Source organism: Moschus berezovskii, chromosome 13 (assembly GCF_049115385.1).
Source record: "Moschus berezovskii isolate FMDL1 chromosome 13, NW_MosBer_1.0, whole genome shotgun sequence".
Taxonomy (NCBI): domain Eukaryota; kingdom Metazoa; phylum Chordata; class Mammalia; order Artiodactyla; family Moschidae; genus Moschus; species Moschus berezovskii.
In genome coordinates, this window is record NC_142472.1 from 14,674,828 (window position 1) to 14,700,095 (window position 25,268).

General features: G+C 45.3%; 1 protein-coding gene across 1 annotated transcript in view; it reads right to left on the reverse strand.

Annotated features, from left to right (window-relative positions):
• The window catches only part of LOC148775805 (ATP-binding cassette sub-family C member 4-like), a 142,490-nt gene that overhangs the window by 85,890 nt on the left and 31,332 nt on the right, over nt 1-25,268 (reverse strand). Inside the window, exons 10-18 of the mRNA XM_088842647.1 lie at nt 25,162-25,251; nt 22,331-22,522; nt 16,013-16,107; nt 15,703-15,789; nt 9,078-9,174; nt 5,621-5,818; nt 4,133-4,273; nt 3,337-3,374; nt 2,547-2,641 (exon numbers count right to left, since the gene is read on the reverse strand). Of these exons, the coding sequence (XP_088698773.1) occupies nt 2,547-2,641; nt 3,337-3,374; nt 4,133-4,273; nt 5,621-5,818; nt 9,078-9,174; nt 15,703-15,789; nt 16,013-16,107; nt 22,331-22,522; nt 25,162-25,251 (1,033 nt within the window). The remainder of the gene's footprint in view (nt 1-2,546; nt 2,642-3,336; nt 3,375-4,132; nt 4,274-5,620; nt 5,819-9,077; nt 9,175-15,702; nt 15,790-16,012; nt 16,108-22,330; nt 22,523-25,161; nt 25,252-25,268) is intronic.

Sequence of the window (25,268 nt, forward strand, 5' to 3'; positions counted from 1 at the left end):
ACCCTCTCTGTTATTTTTCCTCTATTTCTTTGTATAGTCCATTGAAGAAGGGCTCCCAATCTCTCCTTGCTGTTCTCTGGAACTCTGCATTTAGTTCCAGGAGGTCTTCTAGATCTTCACAGAACTGATCAACTTCAGCTTCTTCAGCATCAGTGGCTGGAGCATAGACTTGTATTACTGAGACGTTGAATGGTTTGCCTTGGAAATGAACCAAGATCATTCTGTCATTTTTAAGGTTGCACCCAAGAACTGCATTTTGGACTCTTGTTGATTATGAGGGCTATTCCATTTCTTCTAAGCAATTCTCTCCCACAGTAGTAGATATAACAGTCATCTGAATTAAATTCACCCGTTCCCGTCCATTTTAGCTCACTGATTCCTAAGATGTCTATGTTTACTCTTACCATCTCCTGCTTGACCACATCCAATTTACCTTGATTCATGGACCTAACATTCAGGCTCCTATGCAATACTCTTCTTTACAGCATCAGATTTTACTTTCCCCAACAGACACATCCACAACTGAGCGTCATTTCCACTTTGACCCAGTGACTTCATTCTGTCTGGAGCTATTAGTAGTTGTCTTCTGCTCTTCCCCAGGAGCTTATTGGACACCTTCTGACCTGGGGGGGGGGGCTAATCTTTTGGTGTCATATCTTTTTGCCTTTTTATGCAGTTCATGGGTTTCTCATGGCTAGTGCACTGGAGTGGTTTACCATTCTCTCCTCCAGTGGATTACATTTTGTCTGACCCGTCTGTCTTAGGTGTCCCTCCATGGCATAGCTCATAGCTTCACTGAGTTATGCAAGCCCCTTCACCATGATAAGGCAGTGATCCCTGAAGAGGGTAGATTCCATATATATGCATTAATACAAACATTTTGTTCTGTTTTTTTCTTTCTGACTTACTTTACTTTGTATGACAGACAAAGGTCCGTCTACCTCTCGACAAATGACCCTTACTCATTCCTTTCTCTGGGTAAGTAATATTCCAGTGTACATGTGTGTTAGTTGCTCAGTCATGTCCAACTCTTTGCAACCCCATGGACTGTAGCCCGCCAGGCTCCTCTGTCCATAGAATTTTCCGAGTATGAATACTGGAGTGGGTTGCCGCTCCTTTATCCAGGGGTTCTTCCTGACCCAGGGATGAAACTCAGGGCTTCAGCATTGCAGGCAAATTCTTTAGCATTTGAGCTACCCGGGGAGACCCCCTCCCCCGATCCAGTGTATATATGTATCACAAGTGAGATGAAAAGACAGTCCTGAGAATGGGAGAAAGTAATTACAAAATAAGTAACTGACAAAGGATTAATCTCCACAATATACAAACAGCTCATGCGGCATAGTATCAAAAAAACCAAACAACCCAATCAAAAAATGGGCAGAAGACCTATACAGACCTTTCTCCAAAGAAGACATACAGATGGTCAAAAGGCACATGAAAAGATGCTCAGTATCGTTATTTGAGAAATGCATATCAAAACTATAATAAAGTATTACCTCACACCAGTCAGAATGGCCATCATCAAAAAATATACAAACAATAAAAGGGAACCTTCTTGCACTGTTAGTAGGAATGTAAACTGCTACAGTCACTATGGAGAACAGTATGGAGGTTCCTTAAAAAATTGAGAATAGAACTACCATACGACCCATCAATCCCACTACAGGGCATATACGCTGAGAAAACCATAATTCAAAGACACATGCACCCCATGTTCATAGCAACACTATTTACAAAAGCTAGGACATGGAAGCAACGTAAATGTATGTCAACAGATGAATGGATAAAGAAAGCATTTAAAATTTTTATTAAAGACATCCTTTAAATAGTATGTAATGCTATCATATATATATATATCCTAAATACTCTTGTGAATAGACAGAGTCATGTTAATAGTTAATATTAGTCTGGCAAGGCAAATTTTGAATTAATCACATAGTTGGGGAGGAGGTAACACTGTAATCTCAGGGTAAGAAAGAGAAGGAATCCTAATTTCAGACACTGGACTTCCCCTGCTTAGCTTCTCAAGTTATTAGTGAAGCCCAGGAGATGGCCAGTGTGGAAAGGGGAGCTTTGCATACCTGGGAGGGAATAATGCTTTTATTTGCAGCCCATGCTGCCAGAGGATTTCATCCAAGATCAGTAAAAGCCAGGGTTTATTCAGACAGAATTGGAACAACCTGAACCACAGGGTGCAGATTCATTTCTATTCCCTTGCCCATCCATATAATGACATAAGATTTAGCTAAAACACCTATTAGAATGCACAGTAGCTACATATTACCAATGGCTGATTTTCTCAATATGCAATCCTGGTTTAACTACCAAAATCCAGTATGGAGCAAGTTAAGAGTCTCCATTCAACCATTTTTCTTCTAGTAGATCTTTAAAATAATTATTCTAATTAATTCACAGAATAAATGCGATTCAGATAATTAATCTATTAAGACATTACTGAATTACTCTGGAAGCCCTCTTGCTCATGCAGACTCGTTGTAGGCACCTTAAACTCTGGCATTATAGAGTAGATGACTCAACTTCACCTGAATAAACTCCTAAGTACCAGTTCAGAATGAACACTACATCTTCATCTTCTTTTACATATCCCCCAAGATACAGGTCATTTTGTACATTTGCCCTATGGAACAGGAAATAAAAAATATTACACTATAGATATACAAAGAATTTACACAAATATCACAAAACAATTACCTCAATTCAAGAAATGTATATTATGCTGGAAAGTGTTTGCCAGTTTGAAAGCCCCTGTGTATATCTCCCTTTTAAAAATCTGAATCACAACTTTTAGTTTTCAAAATAATCTGTGAAGACAGACTTAGAAAATGAACTTATGGTTGCCAGGGAAAAGGATAGCTAGAGAGTTTGGATGTTTATGCACAAACTGCTATATTTAAAACAGGTAACCAACAAGGGCTTACTGTATTGCACATGGAACTCTGCCCAATGTTATGTGGCAGCCTGGATGGGAGGGAATTTTGGGGGAGAATGGATACATGTATATGTATGGCTGCGTCCCTTCGCTATTCAAAAGAAACTATCACAACATTGTTGATCGGTCATATCCCAATACAATATTAAAAGTTTAAAAAATGAAAAGAAAAATTGTCTGTGAAGAAGCTGCTAAAGGGAGGGACATGGGAGAGACCACCAGGGGATCACACACCACCCACAGGAACTTTCATTTTTCTTCAGGGAAACTACGTGAGGGTCAGAAGAGGAGGCTGAACTAGCCCATCTCCCCCCTGACTCTGTGGGAAAGTGAGGCTTCATGTAGCCTTCACAGCATTTTGGGTCAGACCAGGAATCACTCACCAGAATGCAAGCCACCAATCCTGCAGGACGTAGGCAACCTGGAGCAGGAAACAGCAGTCACTCAGACACTGATGTTACTGAGCCCTCACACCCCGCTCACTAGGATGGGGGTGGAAAGGCTCCAGAACATGGAGACGGTCCTTCCGGCTCAGGTCTGTGCCAAACCCCACACCCCAGATGACCACAGGTCAGGGGAGGGCATCTTACAAGTTAATATCTTTAAAAGAAATCCCCTTTTCCCTAGAAGACTTTGTTCCCCAAATATAATGTACTTCAACACAAATCCAAGTGGACTGCAAAAGGCAGTAATAACAGAACAAATGTTGGGATTTTGCAAAGCAAAAAGCTTGACAGGTACAGTGATGGTCAGTTCTGGGTGTCAGCTTGGCTGGGGCAGTCTCCAGTGATTCAACTATACACTTGTCTAGATGTTGCTCTGAAGGTATTTTGTGGATGTGGCTCACATCCATCATCAGAACTTAAGTAGAGGAGTTCACTCTCAACACTGTGGTTGCCTCATCCAGTCAGTCAAAGGCCCTAAGAGCAAAACCTGAGGCTTCCTGGAGGAGGAAGAAATTCTGTCTCAAGACAGCAGGGTCAGCTCCTGCCTGAGGTTCCAGCCTGCAGGCCTGCCTTGCTGATTTCACATTCACCAAGCTAGGCCCACAACTGCATGAGCCAAGTCTTTGAGATAATTCTCTTAATACAAATACTTAAAAATAATTATAAAATACAGTATAAATAGTATGTAAATATCAAGCCAAGTGCACAAACCAAAACAAACGCCCTTATGTACCTGAGCTGCGATGTTGACTAGAATAAGGAAGATGATGACAAGCCAGTCAGCACCAGCTGTGAAGTAATTCTTATAGATCTTAAAACCAACTTTTCCTTCCAAATGGTCCTCCAGAGGTAGTGTAACCTGTATATTCTCAGTCTAGAAGGGAAAAATGGCAGTGAGAGATGAAATTTTTTTTAAATGAACCCCAAATTTCAAAAGTTCAACAATGTCCTCCACTGCAAAGCTGTGGGAATCAGACACATTGCATACACTGGTAGGGGTGCAGGATGGTCCATCTCCTACGGAGAAGGGTGTGGGAATATCTGGCCAAACCACATATGTGTTTACCCCTGGACCCAGCCATCCCACTCGTAGGAATTTCTGAGAAATATTAAACATCATTCACATGAGGTTATTCACTGGTGGGGAGCTTTGCTTAAAATAGAACATGACTCTCAACACACACACAACCAAATCAATTAATGTATAAATGCAGAACCTTCCTCTAAAATAACACACAAAATGATATGGAGCTAATGTATCCCTCGAGATGACTGTGTTATTCAATGACAGAAGCATAAAACATACTTGGGCCTCAAAACACTAGCCAAATACAGTAAACTGAGTTCACAGAGAGAGTTAAAGAGGAGTTTGGATAGCGTGTTGCAAGCATATGATCTGAATCTATTTGGTTCCTAAATTTCAGAATGATTCCTGAGTTTAGAAAGTGAACAGCCAATCCGAATACTTATCAGAATCATTCCAGGCTCCTGGGTTTGGATATCAAGGAAAATCTGTGTATATTTTTAAGGGAGATCTAGGGCATTTCAGCATTTCTGTCTGGAAGACTTAGAATGCATCATAGAGTCACAGAAGCCTAGTGTGTCCTCGGCTCTTTCCTGGCCACTGGGATTCAAGATGTGGTTCTCTATCTTGAAGGGTAAGAAAGCAGGACAGGAACTAACACCGAAGTGTCTACCATGTGTCCGGTCCTTTGCACGCGTTACCTCTGGCCTATCACAAACCATCTGACACTGAGGCAAGATAATACGATCAGTCACATGCAGTGGTAGAACACTCCAACATAGAGGAGAAGTAGATGATTTAACATGACTCGGCAGGACTCAGTCTAAGGGGGTCTTCACATTAAGCCTCGGGATGCATAAGGGAAGCCGGGGGCCACCAGCATGAGTAGGATGTAAATATGGTAAACTGTCTTCAATCAGTGTGAGCCACATTCACTCAGAAATTCATAGCACGCACCCACTTATGGAGATCTTATGGAGATCTCCGTAAGATTCTCCATCCTACACCAAAGGGGAACCCCAAGCAGGCTTGCTCCCCTCGTGCTCTTCTAACTCTACCAATTCCATGGAACAAGACTTTGGGAACCTTAGGGTCTACTTTGGGACAAATGAAGATGTCATGAGCAGAGCAGACTGAAGGTCCATGAGATCACCAGGAGCAGACAGACCCGGGCACACTGCAGGATGAGAAACTCACATCTTGGTCTTCTGGAGCCGCATCTTTCAACGAGGGCCTGGGAGATTGGAGAGACTGAACCAAAGACTCAGAGATCACAGTGGGAGTTCCTGGAACTGGAGATGGCTCAGACTGCTCATTCCCCTTCTCAAAAAGGGAAAAAATATCTACCCCAGATTTCAGGAACTCAGAGTAAGTTCCTCTTTCCAGCATTATCCCCTAAAATAAAAAATTTGAGAGAAATTAATTCATATTTTATAATATTAAACCAACCTAAATACTAATCAAGAAAATTTATCTGATCTTAAATTATGATTTTTGAAAAAAAATGATCCCTGGGTCTAGAATTCTTGTTGAGAAATCTAGTTCAGTCAACTCAGTACAGAACTGAGCATTGCATTATCTGCCAAGCCCTGTCCCTCTACTAGGTGCTGGGGGATGTGAAAGAAACGTGTGCTCATGTGTTAAAAATGGAGGCCATTGACATGACCACCCTGGGCACGTAGGGAAGCAAGAAGCACAGAGGTTGGTGGGAGGATCAGCACCAGTCTTTTTAGACAACATGGGAATTCAGAGAAGCCTCGTGTGACAATTCCAGGAAAGAAATTTAAACTTAACCCAGAGGTGGGGGCTAGCACATCTGCATATGGGTAAGAGTCACTCATTAAATCTTCACTGACCACTGTCACTGTCATACTATCATGTGCCTGGCTGGGATAATAGGAACCAGCCCCGGACAGAAACCCATGAGAGGCATCTCCATGGTCTACAACTGTCCCCACACACAGCAAGTTCTCAACTGAAAATTCAATATTCCACCTTTTAAAGTAATTAAACAAGGAAGCCATGGGGCTGGAGTGGCTCTAAAGCCTTGGCAGTCTGTGTCCACAAAGCAAAGTCTAAGCCAGAATCAGTGCACTCAGATCTGAGAAAAAACTTAGGAATGACCAACCACAAGCAGCCAACTAGGCTTCCGCAAACCAGGCAACTGCTTAAAATATAGCCAATCAAATCATTTTCTTTGAACAAGTGAAATATCCTTGCACAGTTTCTCTCTTACAAATTCATATAAAATAATGTCTGCAGATGTTTTACTATTTTCTGACCCCATGGAACCAGACTCAGCTGATTCCCTCAGTAGCAAATAAAACATTAAGGGAAAAAAAAACCTCAGGATATAAAACATCAATTGAGAGCAGCTCTGGTTAAGGCAGCTCAGGTGGAGAAAGCTGGCCCAGGACCCTTGCTGGGACCTCTCTCACCCTCTCCCCTGAGGGGGTCCACTGGGAAAAATGCAGGGAAGCCTTTGGGTACCGTCTGATACTGCAGAACTAAAAAATCACGCAGGATATGTTGTCTTGTTCCACTTGGGAGGCAAAAATTCACACACCTCTTTAAAGAAATCACCACTCACCACTTCAAATCTGTAACATGCACAATGAAATGACTGGAAGTACAAAGACAGCAATTTCACTCAACAGTCAAGCACTGACAATTCCGGGGAGTGAAGGAACAGCCATCCCCCATCTGCTGTGAAGAGAGGGACCTGACAGTAAGGATGGACCCCAACTCATCCAGGGGTGCTCACCAGTGGATAAATAGTTGATTTGTTAGTACTAAAATTGGGGGGTCAAAGGAAGCAATAAGGGGAACCCAAAACATCTAGAGATGGGCAAAATACGTTACACTCCTGCCCACTGATCCTGGCTCATAACACTGTCAACATTGGGGTTTACACACTAGAATTGCCCTCTCTGCACATGAAATCAACTGCTCTCAAGCTTGAGAAACCTTAGCCTCCCCCCACTCCTGGAGGAGTGGAGAAGGGCTGACACATGCAACTGCTTCTAGAGAGGCAGGGGTTCTGTATCTTAATAATCTTTCTTACAGCAGAGATTCATTTCAGAAGTCGGGGATCTGACCAAGGACCTGTGGAGCAGTCAGAGGCTAACAACAAAGGTGCTGAGACCCAGAGGTAAACAAGCCAAGGAGTGAAGCATCAAACGACCACCAAGTCTGAACACTTCTCATTACTCTCCACCCCACCCGCAACCATGCTAGGAGTTGTGGGTTGGATGGTGATCCCTCCTCAAAAAGATAAGGTCAAACATGACACCTGGGAACGTGACCTTATATGGATACAGGGTCTTTGCAGATGTAATCAAGTTACGATGAGGTCACACTGGAGCAGGGTGACCTAAATTCAGCAAGACTGATGTCATTATGAGAAGAGAAGAGATCCAGACTGACACAGGGACATCAGCCACGTGACATCAGAAACAGAGACCACAGAACACCAAGGAAGGCCGGTGAACACCAGAGGCTGGAGGGAAGGATTCTCCCCTGGAGCCTTCAGGGAGAGCACAGCCATGTCAGCACCTGGATTTGGGACTTGTAGCCTCCACAACAGGGAGACCATAAACTCCTGCTGTCACCCAGTTTGTGGTACTGTGATACGGCAGCTCTAGAAACTGAATCTCTAGCCTGAGCCCACACTTCTGTCTTCTCAGCTTTACTAAGCCTTGTAACTGCTTCTGCTGTCACCCCTCCAGTGACCATCAGCGAAATCTCTTAACTCCCACATCAGACCACATCCCTCCTCTGCTCCGGACCGTCCAAGGCTTCCATCCCACTTCTAGGTCCATCCCACTGCTCAGTGCTCAGGGACCAGCTCCCTCCACATCCCCCTGATCACTCTCCTCAGACATGCTGGTCTTCCTGCCATTCCTCCAACCTGCCAGGTCCCTCCTTCCTTAGGGGGTCCTCCTTCCTGAGGACCCCCTGACTCAGATTCCCCCCCCCAGGTGACTGTGTGGCCTCCACCTTTATGTCACTCAGACTCTGAGGCACCAGCTCCTCAGAGAGGTCAGGATGTCACCTTCTTTGTCACATCCTCCCCATAAGAACAGGAGCCCCGTGAGGGCAGGGCCTTGTCCTGCTGCACAGGCTCCCACACGTATCAGGCACATAGAGACCTGGGCGGGGAGACCAGCAACTGGGGACACCAGCAGAGAGGGCGTCTCTGCCCCGGGTGCTCGGCTACCCAGCCTCGCTTCTGGAGTTAATGGAAGATGTTCTTCAGGCAAACTATGTATGACAATCACCTGGATACCAACAGATCTTAGAATCTCTAATTTCTAAGTGATACACTTTGACTTAAGTCATGGAAGAAAAAGTTCTAAATAGAACGGCAACATTACCCTTAACAAATTTCATTAGAATATTGATTTTTCAGTAACCCTGTGGTTGCACTTTTATACACTTTAGGGTTTATGTGGCTTAGAGTGAAATAGTGACATTTCAACAGGGCTTTAGGTTCATCCTCCAAGGCTTGAACACCAGCTCTGAGAAGAAGGGGGCAAAAAACTGAGGGAGAAGAGGGCGTTTACCATGAACCCAGGAGAGTGACCTGCAGGGAGGTCTGTCCTTTAACACACCTGAGTGCTCATAATTCCACGGACTTCTAGAAATTACTTACATCTTTCAATATCAGAATCTGACTTTCATCCTTTAGGTGCTGCAACTGATGAGTGACTAAGATTGTGATCTTCTCCTTCAACACCTGACAGATACACCTACAAATGTAAAAGGCACAGATGCAAAAGCACATTAATGGAATGCCTCAAACTGAAAATTTATATTTTGAAAACAGTGAGACAAAGACCACACAGCAGTCAAAGATCTTTAAATACCAAATCAATAATAAAAATTAAATAAGCATAAATCAATTAATCCAACTAGGTTCTTAAATTTATCAGCAGCAAATTTGAACCGAGTGGTATAAAAATTCTTAAAACCAGTCTAGTGAAGGAGGCACTAACAGCTAAGTTTTTTCCTCTAAAACTCAGTTTAACAAGTATTTACATGTTTCATAAAGGAAAACAACTAATACTGAGATTTCAAAACTTGACTAAACTAAAACACTATTTTATTGCTACTCAGGATTGGGAGTAGAGGGATCCATTTCATTTAAAAATTCTTAGCTTTCTAGGTGATTATTTATAATTAATGATGCAAATATTCATAACAAAAAATTAATAGATTCTAATGAATGCCAGCATGGCCTCTATCAGTCACTACAACATTCCCAGTTCCATCCAGGAAGCAAGTCTTATTACATTTGGTGCGAACACCTTCCAAATATGAAAGTAAAAGAACAGAATCCAAATGGCCCAAATCACAGTGGAAATCACCCAATGGCTCAGAGCATCCACCAGTTCTCTTAGTCAAGATACCCCTACTGCTGCTGCTGTTAAGTCGCTTCAGTTGTGTCCAATTCTGTGCGACCCATAGACAGCAGCCAACCAGGCTCCCCCGTCCCAGGGATTCTCCAGGCAAGAACACTGGATTGAGTTGCCATTTCCTTCTCCAGGGGATCTTCCCGACCCAGGAGTCGAACCTGGGTCTCCTGCACTGCAGACAGATTCTTTCCCAACTGAGCTACAACGGGTGGCAGGGGAACACATGGCTGTGGGGAAGACAGCGGGCACGGGCACCCCCTGGAGAAGTAGGTGGGAATGGCAGGTCCCGTCTTCCACCTTCCTTCTGTGTCCTGGCACACTGCTCCCTGGCTCTGGGACAGAAGTATAGGGCGCCTGGCTGAAAAAGGACACATGGCAAAGGCGCACCCATAAAGATGGCGCCTGACGGATGTCAGGAGGGCGCGGCCCCAGATAATCACAAAAAATTGTGATTGGCCCCTGAACACTTCCCCTTGCGTGAACAGCGCATGATCACCCTAGACCTCTATTGTGACGTCAGCGCGTGACGACCTGACCTTTAATATGATTGGAGCCACCGCAGGAAGTCCGTTGCAAAACCCCCACGCTTGCCTTTATATAGGAGAGCTTGTAACAATGAAGGGGAACTGCCTTGACAGAGGGAGAAGGCAATGGCAAGCCACTCCAGTACTCTTGCCTAGAAAATCCCATGGACGGAGCAGCCTGGTAGGCTGCAGTCCGTGGGGTCGCTACGAGTCAGACATGACTGAGCGACTTCACTTTCACTTTTCACTTTCACACACTGGAGAAGGAAATGGCAACCCACTCCAGTGTTCTTGCCTGGAGAATCCCAGGGACGGGGGAGCCTGGTGGGCTGCCGTCTATGGGGTCACACAGAGTCGGACAGGACTGAAGTGACTTAGCAGCAGCAGCAGCAGCAGCCTTGACAGAACCCCCGCTGCGTCTGAGTGTCCTTCTCCGGGCGAGGAGGGCTGCGGGGCGGGCGGCCAGCTCACCTTTCCCCTGGGGTTTCTTCCCCGCCTCTCCGGCGCGGGGAGGCAAAACGGGCTCCGCATCCGAGGCCTAGGAGGATTCGCCGACGCCTTGCTCTCCCCCGCAGCGCCACCGGGGGAGAAACAAGGGGACCCTACACAGAAGGACCAATATGTACAGACAGAAGGGGGTATGAAAGGATCCCCACAGAGCCAGCACAGCTGGATACCGAGTGGGTGTGGGTAGGAACTGGAATGGCTGATGGGGGCAGATGGCAAGGAAGCCTGTTTGTTTGAGGACCTGGAGCTGCTTTGTGAATGTGGTGGTGGTGGTGGGGGGAGGTGTCCGTGAAGGGCTGGAGCAGGTGGGTGAGCTGTGTAGACAGCAGCGTGGGAGTCTGATCAGGACAGACCCCAAGACCTGATGACACAGGAGACAGGGGTCTAGTGATGTGGGGCTGAACCAGGGTGGGATCCGTGGCTGGACACAGGTGAGGCTGCGTCAGTTCACGTCAGCCTCACCTTCTGTAGCTGATAGAATCCACTATGTTCACAGCATATTGTTCCATCTGATTCTCTAACTTGAGAACACGCTCCAGTTGGTGCTGACTGGTTTCCTAAATTGCTTTCATGCTCTCTGCTTTAAGTTTCCCTAGAGAATGTGGTTCTGATTACAAACAACAGTCTTAAGCTTGCTTCTATCAACTATATATCCAAAGCAGTATACTCAAAATATTTGAGAGGATTTTATAAATATCTCCAGTGTTTGAAAAAGAACTCAGGAGAACTTCTTCTATCAGCACACTGTACTTGGCACCAAAATGCCTTGCTCTCCCTTCCCTGTGACATGGATGCAATCACCAGCAGAATCTGTTCCTGCCTTGATGGAGAACTTGTGCAGATGCACACAAGATGTGGTAACACACATTTGTGAGCTCAGGGTGGGGTGCTGGGAACAAGGAGGCTGAGATACTCATGATGCCAGGAGGGTGGGGGTGGGGAATCCCTGTCACAGCACTAGCTCCTGTCACTGAATTCTTGACAAGACACAGGCACTTCTCTAACGGAAAATTCATCAAACCATGAATGGGAGAGGCTGGGAAAGGGGGGTCAGATTGGAGAGCTGGAGACCATGCCACGTGTCATCTGCCCTGTTCTCTCTTGTTCTCAAGGATTCTGTGCTACTATTCAGGTTTGTATGTGTGTTACCATATACCTAACATGAAATTTACCATTTCTGCCGTTTTAAACATACAACTCAGTGGCATTAAGTACATTCACACTGATATGCGACCATCACCACCATCCATCTCCACAACTCTTTTATCACCCCAACACTAAGCACGTTTTATACCTGGGCAGGTTCCACCAAAGTCTAACAATGCCCGCTTAGTGGACGTGGAATCCTAGCTCCTAGTCAGCTCCTAGTGTCCAGAGCCCAGAGCTCCTCACAGGCCTCCCTCTCACACTTGTTGACTCTGCTGAAGTCTCAACTTTGCTATTCTGGACCTGCTGTAAATCAATCATGTTCCCTCAGATTCACATGTGGTCACCTGAGTCATCAGTACCTTAGAATTTGGTGTCGTGGACTTGAAAGAGGTAATCATTACCCTTAATTATACTGGATCTAATCTAATCTGACTGGTGTGCTTAGATGAAGAGACTAAGATACAAGGACAGAGACACAAGCATGTGAATCAATGAAGTCAGAACACACGCCCTCACCATGCCCAAAAATAAACTCGAAATGGCTTAAATACTTAATCATAAGACGTGACACCAGAAAACTCCCAGTAGAGATTATAGGCAAAACATTCTGTGACATAAATTATACCAGTGTTTTCTTAGGTCAGTCTCCTAAGGCTGCTGCTGCTAAGTCGCTTCAGTCGTGTCTGACCCTGTGCGACCCCATAGACTGCAGCCCACCAGGCTCCCCCGCCCCTGGGTTGCCGTTTCCTTCTCCAATGCATGAAAGTGAAAAGTGAAAGTGAAGTCGCTCAGTTGTGTCCAAATCTTAGCGACCCCATGGACTGCAGCCTACCAGGCTCCTCCGTTCCGTTCCGTTCCGTCACTCAGTCGTGTCCGACTCTTTGCGACCCCATGGACTGTAGCCTACCAGGCTTCTCGTCCATGGGATTCTCCAGGCAAGAATACTGGAGTGGGTTACCATTTCCTTCTCCATCCACGGGATTTTCCAGGCAAGAGTACTGGAGTGGGTTGCCATTGCCTTCTCCACCAAGGCAATAGACATATAAGTAAAAATATACAAATGGGGGCTCCCCTGGTGGCTCAGTGGCTAAGAATCCACCTGGCAGTGCAGGAGACACGGAATCCCTCCCTGGTCCAGGAAGATCCCACATGCACAAAGCACCTCAGCCCAAGCACCACAACTGCTGAGCCTGTGCTCTGGAGCCCAGTAACCGCAACTACTAAGCCCACGCACCCCAGAGCCCGGGCTCTGCAATGAGAGAAGCCACCGCCATGAGAAGTCCACACACCACAACTAGAGAGTAGACCCTGCTCACTGCAACTAGAGAAAACCCTGACCGTGTGAGGACACAGTGAGGGGGATGTGGTCAGAAGGCAAGAAGAGAGGTCTCAGGAGAAACCAAGCCACCTACACCTTGAACCTGTAGCCTCAAGAGCTGTGAGAAACTTAATTTCTATTCTTTGATCACCCCCATCTGTGACAACTTGTTATAGACTGAATGTTTTACTCCTCAAAAGTCATACATTGAGACCTAATCCCCACTGTGTCGGTATTAGGAGGTGGGGCCATCGGGAGGGACCAGGTCATGAGGATGGAGCCTGCATGAAAGTGATTGGTGTCCTTATAAAAGGGACCACATGGCCCCTCACCTCTGCCACCACATGAGGTTGCAGGAATCGGACCCTCACCAGACTGACTCTTGCAGCACCCTGACTCGGACTTTCCCAGCCGCTAAAACCGTGAGATAAAAACTTCTGTTATTTCTAAGCCACCCAGCACTGGTGTCCTGTGAGAGCAGCCTGGACAGACACAGTCCTAGAAACTAACACAGGACATGACAGAGAATTCCCAAACGACTTCTCTCTGCTGCATACCCCGCCTCCTCCAGGCAAGGACATGCCTGCTGTTCTCCTTACAGCCCTGCTTCCTCCTCCCTCCACACCTGAGCTTCTCCTCTTCCTTCAGAAGACTGGGTCCTCTTCTCAGCCTCCACACACCTGGCCAGCCTGCAGGCCCCCAGGGCACTGCCCGCCCAGCCCCGGGCACAGGGAGCTTTCCAACTTCAGTGAAAGCCTCCAACTGACACTTCCACTTTACATTCAACACTCACTATCCTGTATTAAAACACTCTAAACCCTGACTCTGCTGAGCTTTCCCCCAGGCATCTGTTTGAACAAGCTCCACGTAGAAACACGTTCCTCAGAAGCAGGAATGAGAGCTGGGCATCCTAGTCTCCCTTATTCTGCCCTTTGTGGGTCCTTCCCCTCTCCTGGCTCACCGTCCTCCTTGTAAACTAAGGGGTTTTGTGCAATAAGGCATTGATCTCAGTGCACAAGCAGGGCGTTTATAAGTGCAGCTGGAAGGCTCGTTGACTTTAACAAAGAAAACAACAGCAAGTGACCTGACCATGGGGGAGATGTGAAGGCTGTTTTAGGAAAAAAAAACAAGTTCTCAAGGCTATCAAAAAGGCCAGACTAGATTCCATAAGAGGCCTCAGTCGGTGTGTGTTAGGTGTGTGATTCTTTTCTACACAGAAAAGAATCAGAGTTGTTCTACCGTAGTCATTGTATAGCCAACCAGGAGCCACTGACAAGTTCTGCATTTTAGAAACAGGAATGAGAGTCAAGACTTAAGCCAGATTATAGGTGACACTACATTGTAGGTCTAAGTATTAATTCTAGTAAGCATCCATGAAATAACATGAAATGATTGAAATCATACTCAGATGTGGAATAAATGATTCTCAAATTCTAGACTTTATTAAATCTAGACTTAATAAAGACTTTATTTCCAAAGTGATAAAATAACAAGCAAAAACCAACAGGGTCTTTCCATGGAAGCCCTATGTCAGTACCGAAAACTTTGCTTCTAACGTGCCTTAAGCAAATGATGGAGGAAAAAAATGGCAGCCAAGTACCAGGTTATAGAGTCTCACTCTCTGATTTAAAAACCCTACATCATCTTTCTTATTCTCGGGATCTGGATCCACCCAGAGTGTCTGGTAATCAACTACAAGTAGTAGGAAGGAAACTGCCACGTATTTGTCACTCCCTAAAGTATTGATGCTTTTGAACTGTGGTGCTGGAGAAGACTCTTGAGAGTCCCTTGTACTGGAAGGAGATCCAACCAGTCCATTCTAAAGGAGATCAATCCTGGGTGTTCATTGGAAGGACTGATGCTAAAGCTGAAACTGCAATACTTTGGCCACCTCATGTGATGAGTTGACTCACTGGAAAAGACTCTGATGCTGGGAAAGGTTGGGGGCGGGAGGAGAAGGGGACGACAGAGAATGAGATGGCTGGATGGCATCACGGACTCGATGGACATGAGTTTGAGTGAACTCTGGGAGTTGGTGATGGACAGGGAGGCCTGGCGTGCTGTGATTCATGGGGTCGCGGAGAGTCGGACACGACTGAGCGACTGAACTGAACTGAACTGAAATCATGGACCCCACTGTCCCCCACACACTGGAAGCACCTGCTGTATTTTTGTGTCCTGACCTCATCATGAGGCAAGATTTCTCTACAATGGATCTTCTGTGGAAGGAAGGGAGGGGAGGGAGGGACACCAGAGCAGAGGGACCTGAGTCTCCTGGAGCACAGAGACCTTCCTGAGCTCTCTTCCCTCATCCCTACAGGATTCTTGGAAAGAAGAAACGATAGAAAACAGGAGCAAACTCACTGTTCGAACAAGTGCCTGCTGACTCCTGCATCCACTGCGCTGAACGGATCATCCAGGAGGTAGATGTCTGCGTCCTGATACACAGCTCTAGAAAATGTAGACAGACATCAGGAGAGGACACTACACACTCCCTAGGTCTCATCTCTGAATCATGATGCTGTCCAACAACTTCATGTTTCTCCTACAAGCCCAGGGAAAGGACCAAGTCCCTGCTTCACACAGGCCCACCCGGTGTGCGGGGCCTGCGTGCTCACGTCCACTGGGAGCCACGGAGAAGGAGGGGCAGGGTGGCAACTGAAACCCCATTTACCTGGCGAGGCTGACCCGGCCTTTCTGTCCTTCACTCAGCGGGGTTCCTCCGTCTCCTATCTCAGTTAGATCTCCTTCCTCCAAAAGGGATAAATCCTACACAGATAGAAAAGGGAAAAAAGAAAAAGATATAAATTGTGTTCTACTACTATCTTACACTTTTAGCATTAGCTCCTCATACAAGTATTTGATTAACGTGCATACATGCTCAGCTCTCAGTCATATTCAACTCTTTGTAACCTCATGGACTAGGGCTCTTCTGTCCATGGGATTCTCCAGGCAACAACACTGGAGTGGTTTGCTGTTTCCTCCTCCAGGAGATCTTCCTGACCCAGGGATCGAATCAGTGTTTCCTGTGTCTCCTGCACTGGCAGATGGAGTCTTTCCCACCAAGCTACCTGGGAAGCTAGAGCAGTGGGTATACGTCAGCGTAACTAAACTGTAGGCTTGAACATTAAAAAAAAAAAATGTTTTCATTCTGTAGTTTTGCACAGCATCTATGCGTTTGACCGTTTTAACAGATATTTACTCAGGACCTACTGTATGACAGGCATTGCTCTGGGAACAATGAGCTCAGCTGTGAAGAAACAAAGCTCCTAGAGTTTCTTTCCATGATGGAAGACAAATGATATGGAAAATTAACCTGAGCACAAGGACTGAGGACAGGAAGGAAAAGCAAGCCGGCTCAGGGGGATGGAGAGTGAAGGAGGGAAGTGAGTCCACACTGCGGGGGAGGGCTCTGCTCAGAGGAGGGTGAGCGGATCTGGGAGGGGAGCTCAGGCAGACCTGGAGATGCTGCGCCTCACAGAGGGAGGGGAGGGTGCAGGGGCCACGGGGAGACGCCCAAGGGGTTCAGGACAAGGAGGCCGGAGGGCAGAGTGAGAATGAGGGGAGAGAGGGCAGAAATAGAGCAGGAGGAGCCTGGGGGCACTCCAGTAAGAGGGGATGGGAGGACTTACACGGCCGTGGGTGTTTAAGGAATCACTCCTGTGCTTTGCGGAAAACAGGCAGTAAGAGGGAAGGGTGAGGGTGGATACAAGTGAGGAGGCTCCCAGAATAATCGAGGTGAGAGATGACGGTGGTCAGGACCAGAGTGAGAGCAGTGGGAATGGAGAGACGGGCTACACTCCAGGCACGTGTTGAAGGTGGAGTCAGAATGGCCTGCTGACAGGACGGGTGCGGGCTGTAAGAGAAGAGACAGTGGTGTTCGGGGTGAGGAGGAGGAAGGGCAGGGTCTCCATTTACTGAGTTGGGGAAGAAGGTGGAGGCAGGTTTAGGGAACTTTGCTCAGGCGCAACCTGAGATGACCTCCCAGTGGTATCATGTTACAGTTGGACATGCAGGGCTGTGCTAGAGACACAGGTGTGAGAGCTGGTGGCCCAGGAGGTGAAGGCACAGGACTTGTTTTTATCAAGGAATGAGTATCTCTTAAAAAGACATTTTGCTGATCTCTGCCTCAGCTTCCCACTTTCAGAGAAGGGATAACACCTGACCCAAGTCTTCACAGTGATACTTAAAGTGCGTGACAGAAAAGGTCTGTACAAGAAATGGGAGCAGAAAGAGCAAGCTGGGCAGGAAAATCAAAAGGAAAGAAGTGGTGTGTTCAAAGGACACCCAGCAGACCGCTGGATTAAACAGATGCTTGTTTGTGAAAGCAGGAAAATCTCAAAACTAAGAAGGAAATAAAGTTGTAACTGGAGGATCTGGGAATCAATCAAAAGTTATATTTGAATATCATTTAAGAAGGTACTAGACAAATCAGCCTATTTTCCCCAAAGTACCATGGGGAAAAAAAAAGAATAGATTACAAGAGCATTCCCAAAATGACAAGACAGAAATAAGGCTTAAGTAGTTGTTTACTCATTTGTGTCTGACTCTTTGTGATCCCATGGAGTGGAGCACTTTAGGCTTCCTTGTCCTTTACCATTTCCTGGAGCTTGTTCAAACTCACATCCTCTGAGTCAGGATGTCATCTAACCATCTCGTCCTTTGTCATCCCCTTCTCCTCCTGCATTCAATCTTTCCCAGCATCAGGGTCTTTTCTAATGAGTCACTTCTTCCCATCAGGTGGTCAAAGTATTGGAGCTTCAGCATCACTCCTTCCAATTAATATTCAGGGTTGATTTCCTTTACGATTGACTGGTTTGATCTCCTTGCAGTCCAAGGGACTCTCAAGAGTCTTCCCCAACACCACAGTTCAAAAGCATCTGTTCTTCTGCACTCAGCTTTCTTTATGGTCCAACTCTCACATCCATACATGACTACTAGAAAAACATAGCTTTGACTATATGGACCTTTGTTAGTAAAGTAATGGCTCTGCCTTTTAATATGCCGTCTAAGTTTGTCATAGTTTTTCTCCCAAGGAGCAAACATTTTTAATTTCATGACTGCAGTGACCATCTGCAGTGATGTTGGAGCCAAAGAAAATAAAGTCTATCACTCTTTCCATTGTTTCCCCATCTATTGCCATGAACAGTGGAACCTGATGCCATGATCTTAGTTTTTTGAATGTTGAGTTTTAAGCCAACTTTATTACTCTCCTCTTTCACCTTCATCAAGAGGCTCTTTAGTTCCCCTTCGCTTTCTGTTATAAGGGTGGTGTCATCTGAATATCTGAGGTTACTGATATTTCTCCCAGCAATCTTTATCCCAGCTTGTGCTTCATCAAGTCTGGCATTTCACATGGTGTATTCTGCATGTAAGTTAAATAAGCAGGGTGACAATATATAACTTTGACGTAGTCCTTTCCCAATTCGGAATCAGTCCGTTGTTCCATGTCCATTTCTAACTGTCGCTCCTTGACCTCCATGCAGGTTTTGTAGGTGGCCGGTAAGAGGGTCTGGTATGCCCATCTCTTCTAGGAATTTCCCACCCTTTGTTGTGATCCACACAGTGAAAGGCTTTATCATATGAATGAAGCAGAAGTAGATGCTTTTCTGGAATTCCCTTGCTTTTCTATGATCCAACTGATGTTGGGAATTTGATCTCTGGTTCGTCTGCCTTAGACTTAAGTTACAAGGTATTACATTAGAAGTCTTAGGTTGCTTATGATTATCGATTGGCACATTCTGTCATAGACAGAGTTTGGAGATTTTATCACTAAAGCCCCCAGGGATCAACCTAGGATGCACAGCAGTACCTTTCTGCAGATTAAGCCCTCACTTCTCTGTCTCTACTGCAGCAAGTGTGGGGAGAAAGCAAGTAGCACACTGGTGCCACCATGACAAACAAGTCCTTTGACCTCCCTAAGTCTCATTTTCCTCCTCTATAGAATGTGCTGCAGACACCAGAGTCACTGAACTCAAGGATGCTGTGAGAATCTAAAGAAGTGTGTGAACACCTCCACAAATGAAAAAACGACATGAGTTGATTATAACTTGCTGTTGGTGACTCATCCCTATTTTCTCACCAAGCCAACAGTAGGACCCTGTTTACAGTGTGAATCATAATATACGAAGCATATGACCACCAGGGAAGATAGAGACTCCATCATAACCCTCCATGACAACCACAAAAACACAGACACACACAGGTTCTCCACTCACTCAAATCTTAATGCAGGTGCATCTGATGAAAGGCAGCAAAAGCTCTGTTGTGATAATTCATAATTAGCACACATTCTTTCTTTCTTGAGCTCAGAAATTAATACCATCTCTTGCTGTGTGTTTTCACTGAAAAAAATGAGCTTTGTGTTCTCAGCCTCATGCACACACACAGAATTACTTGGCCTCTCACTGTTCACAGTCCTTGCACACTGTTCTGCTTAGTTTTTCTGCTTTGATTTCAGGTTGTTCAAATGGTTTTCTTCTTAAAAAAGCACCACGTTGTAATACAGCAATCTTAACCACATTCTAGAAAAAGCACTCACGGTCTCTCTTTCCAGGACATGAGAAACTATCTCTGAGTCTGTTAGTAACACTTCGAGTGTGTTGTTGACTCTGAAAATTATGTATGAACAAGCCACCAAGGGGAAAAACATTTTGGAGGATTTGAAGTAAAACCAAGTCAAGCTGATTTCTCAGCTACCATGTTCTGATTAAATTAAAGGGGAAAAGCCTGAGTTGAGCATATATTACAGTTCCTTCCGCTGACAGGAAAGTGTTCTTATTCATATTTGTTACCTCAAAGTTAAGTAAGTAGGTGTTAGTCAGTCATGTCCAATTATGTGATCCCATGGATTATAGCCTACCGGGCTCCTCTGTCCGTGGACTTCTCCAGGCAAGAATACTGGAGTAGGTTGCCATTTTCTTCTCCAGGGGATCCTTCCAACCCAGGGAGTGAACCCAGGTCTTCCTGCATTGCAGACAGATTCTTTACTGTCTGAGCCACCAGGGAAGCCCCCAAATTTAACCAATTCTCACTGAACAGCAGACACACACACTAGAGGCAAACTGGAAATGGTGATGCTGGTTTGATGCCATCCATCCAGAAGCACATCAAGGGCCCTTCAGTGATGGTGGAGACTTACAGTAGGGACACCACGGAGCAGACGGCTGAAATGGTTAACGTGGGCCGGACATGAGGCACTGGCAGAGGAGGACTGGACTCGAGAGTCAAGCAGCAGGAGACCTCCTTCCTTCCCAGCTTTCCTTCCATGTGGAATCACCCCTCCTCTCACTGCCTGTCATATCCTGCCCATCTTTCCAGGCTCAGCCCAAACACACTCTCCCATGAAACAATCCTGCACTCATCTCTCTTCCTGCTGGGTTCTGTTCACGTCTCTCATTTCTCATGAAGCACTCATCTTATTCTGCTTGGGTTTGATCCCTGGGTTGTGAGGATCCCTTGGGGAAGGAAATGGCAACCCACCCCAGTATTCTTGCCTGGAGAATCCCATGGACAGAGGAGTCTGGCAGGCTATAGTTCATAGGGCCACAGAGCTGGACATGACTGAAGTGATTTAGCATGAACACACACACCTGATACAACCTATGATGTTCACGCCGTTGTTCGAGGAGAATTACTATTTCCTCAAAGCAGGTTTGGAGCCTTCAATACCACACCTTTGAAAATCTGTCCCTGTCTTTTCCTCACAGTACAAAAGAGCAGTCAGATGTCCAGACTGCACTGAAGAGACGCCAGGGGGAGACCTTTAATGATATTATTCACTGATTTTTTACAACCCAAGAGAGTAACACAGTATTTAACATTATTTTTTTTTTATTTCTAAAAAAGAATTTTATTAAAAAAGCACAAATGCAAAGAAATGAACAGAGGAAAATTTATGCGTCGAACCTGGACTGGTCACTTATGATAATATACACACTACAATTCCATTCTCCCCAATCATTCCACCTTCACCCTCTCCCACAGAGTCCCAAAGACTGTTCTAAATGCCTATGTCTCTTTTGCAGTCTCTTATACAGGGTTCAGGTTACCATTTACTCTTTTCCCCTTCTTTTTGTCAATTGTATTCTATCACTTAAGTTTAGGTCTCATCATGTACTCACTAATCTTATCTAATTCCCAAAACACAGTTAAATCTTTCATCTTACCATTCTCTGTGAAAGTCAGTGCCATTTCTGAAAACAATCTCCCTCAGTGAAATGATGCAGTATTAAAAAGAAATTTTAAAGCGTTCTGGTTTCCTTAAATAATAAATTACAAGTCAAAAATGAAGTGAAGAGAGAAACTCACAGACTGAAAGGGACCAAGGAGGCATCAGCCAAGTGCAGGGGGCAGACCCTGTGAGGGTCCCAAAAGGAGATTTCTCAGTGAGATGATCAACAGCATGTAAACACAGCCTAGCAGGTTGCTGATATTCAGGATTTGAAGTATTTTTCAGATGAAATAGTGATTTTTTTTTCCCTAAAGCTTTCCTATCTTTAGAGAAAAATAACGAAATGTTTACAGATGAACGATCTGGTGTCTAGGATCTGCTCCACAATACTCTGGGGGTGGGGGTGGGGCTGGCAGTGGGCAGGGATAAAGATGCAGCAAGACAGGCCAGCAGCTCACTCTGGCTGAAGCTGGGGGTGGGCACATGAGGGTTCATTACACCATGCTCTCTGCTTTTGTAAATATTTGTAACTTTCCATTAAAAAAATGTTGAAAGTGAATGAAAACGTCACAGAACAAAACAATCCCCCCTCCAGATAATGTATTCTGTGTTACTAACCTGTAAGAATGAAAACAGCAGCATATGTAAATACATATGCTTATTTATGTAAGCCTGCTGATTTATCCAGAAGACCAACTTAAATATTAAGCAACCTTCAAAAATCTATTTTTTTAAAAAGAACTTTTAACAAACCTTGTAGTGTAAACCACTATCATCATTTGAAATTCAAGTATATGCAGCTCAGAAGTCATTACTCACCTTTTTCAAAGCGCAAGCCTTTATTACTTTTTCATATCGTTCCTTTTCATATTTCTTCCCAAATAAGATGTTACTCCTCACAGTCCCTGAGAACACCCAGGGCTGCTGAGACACATACGCGATCCTCCCGTGCACGCTGACCTGCCCCTGGCTCAGGGGCAGCTCCCCCAGCAGAGCGCTTAACAGTGACGACTGCAACAGATGGTAACACACACAGGTGAACGGGGTGCACTCAGGATGAAACATGATCCACAGCACAGCCAACCCCACCCTGGTGCTTGATACATGATAGAACCCTTTCCTTCAACAGGATAAAGTACAGCCCTCACAGTTGAGATCAAAAAAAAAAAAAAAAAGTGAATAAAACACTAATGGTCAATGCAAATGACTGATAAGGAATACATTAATAGTATAAACAATCTACTCTGCCCGAGTATCCCCCAGGTGAAATTCTACTCAGCAAAGAATAATTGAGAATGTTTAACATCCTTCTCTTGGAAAAGGCAATGGCAACCCACTCCAGTACTCTTGCCTGGAAAACCCCATGGGCGAAGGAGCTGGGTAGGCAGTAGCCCATGGGGTCGTGAAGAGTCGGACACGACTGAGCAACTTCAATTTCACTTTTCACTTTCCTGCATTGGAGAAGGAAATAGCAACCCACTCCAGTGTTCTTACCTGGAGAATCCCAGGGACAGTGGAGCCTGGTGGGCTGCTGTCTATGGGGTCGCACAGAGTCAGACACGACTGAAGCGACTTAGCAGCAAGAGCAGCAGCAGCAACATCCTTCTCTAGCAGAGCCCAGCAGGATGTGTATTTGATATATCTGATGTTTAGTGCAATTGTTCCTGCATCTGGTATCCTTTATTGACAAACACTTGCTCTTAAAAAGCTATGTGTGAAGAATATAGCCAAAGATGATTAACTGAAAAAACTCTCAAGTGAGTTGTGTCTGCAGAGCCAAAGTCCATGATAGAGGAAATCAGCACCCTTCATGTACACATCCCACATTTAAAAAAATAATTTTATTTATTTTTAGTTATTTTATCTTTTTCATTTATTTTTTTACAATGTCATGCTGGTTTCTGCCATACCACGATTCTAATTTTATTTATTTTTGTTTGCGCTGGATCTTCATTGCAGTGCACGGGGATTTTCTTGTTGAGGAGCACAGGCTCCAGAGGGCAGGCTTCAGCGGTTGTGGCCGTGGGCTCAGTCGTTGCAGCTCCCAGGCTCCAGAGCAGAGGCCCAACAGCTGTGGTGCACAGGCTTAGTTGCTCCACAACTGGGAAATGGGAACTTCCCAGACCAGGGACCGAACTTGTGTCTCCTGCATTAGCAGGTGGATTCTTTTACCACTGAGCCACCAGGGAAGCCCACATCCGACATTAGATTTCTGTATTCTGTTGTTTCAGACCAAGTGCATGTGCACCTTTCCTTGCAATCTTCAACATCACACAGATGTGGCGTGTATGTATCCATACCATCGGAGTGCTCACAACACTGGGCTGAAATAATATGTTTGAGTATCTGTTTTGCCCCACAACCTGATTGCCTCTGCAAGGCAGAGAGCGCTCAACTGGAATTTTGTAACCTCCACTAGCTTTGTTCATAATGATGCTCCCTAAGGCCCACTTGACTTCACACTCCAGGATGCCTGGCTCTAGGTGAGTGATCACACCATCATGGTTATCTGGATCATGAAGATCTTTTTTGTACAGTTCTTCTGTGTATTCTTGCCACCTCTTCTTAATATCTTCTGCTTCTGTTAGGTCCATACCATTTCTGTCCTTATTGTGCACATCTTTGCATGAAATGTTCCCTTTCTATCTCTAACTTTCTTGAATAGATCTCTGCTGCTGCTGCTAAGTCGCTTCAGTCGTGTCCGACTCTGTGCGACCTCATAGACGGCAGCCCACCAGTCTCCCCTGTCCCTCGGATTCTCCAGGCAAGAACACTGGAGTGGGGTTCCATTTCCTTCTCCAATGCAGGAAAGTGAAAAGTGAAAGTGAAGTCGCTTAGTCTTGTCTGACTCTTTGCAACCCCATGGACTGCAGCCTACCAGGCTCCTCCGCCCATGGAATTTTCCAGGCAAGGGTACGGGAGTGGGGTGCCATCGCCTTCTCCGGAATAGATCTCTAGTCTTTCCCATCTATTATTAACCTCTATTTCTTTGCTTTGATTGCTGAGGAAGGCTTTCTTATCTCTCCTTGCTATTCTTTGGAACTCTGCATTCAAATCGGTATATCTTTCCTTTTTCTCTTTTGGTTTTCACTTCTCTTCTTTTTACAGCTATTTGTAAAGCCTCCTCAGACAGCTATTATGCCTTTTTGCATTTCTTTTTCTTGGGGATGGTCTTGATCCCTGTCTCCTGTACAATGTCACGAACCTCCGTCCAGAGTTCATCAGGCACTCTATCTATGAGATCTAGTCCCTTAAATCTATTTCTCACTGCCACTGTATAATCATAAGAGATTTGATTTAGGTCATACCTGAATGGTCTATTGGTTTTCCCCACTTTCTTCAATTTAAGTCTGATTTAATTTAATCCCAAACAGCTGTCACATAAATAATTTCTTTCACTGAGACATCCAAATTCCCCACAGGCAGTTTCTAACAGGGAAACGGGAAGCACCAAGAAGGAAAAGACAGTGTGCGTTTATCCTGATTTATTTCGCCATGAAACATTTTTGTAAAATGAAAATCCATGAACATACCTAGAGAGACACTGTTCTAGATACAGTCAATCCAAACACACAGATCTGGGCTTAATTCTGAGAATTTAACAGGTGCTGTGGTGTTGCATCAAACTGACAAAGATATCATTAACTTACCTTTCCTGCGCCTACAGGTCCAACCACAGCTAACAGTTCACCAGGTCTGACAGTAAAGGAAAGTCCTTGTAGGGTTGGGGTCTCTGATTCCTACAAATTAAAGTCTT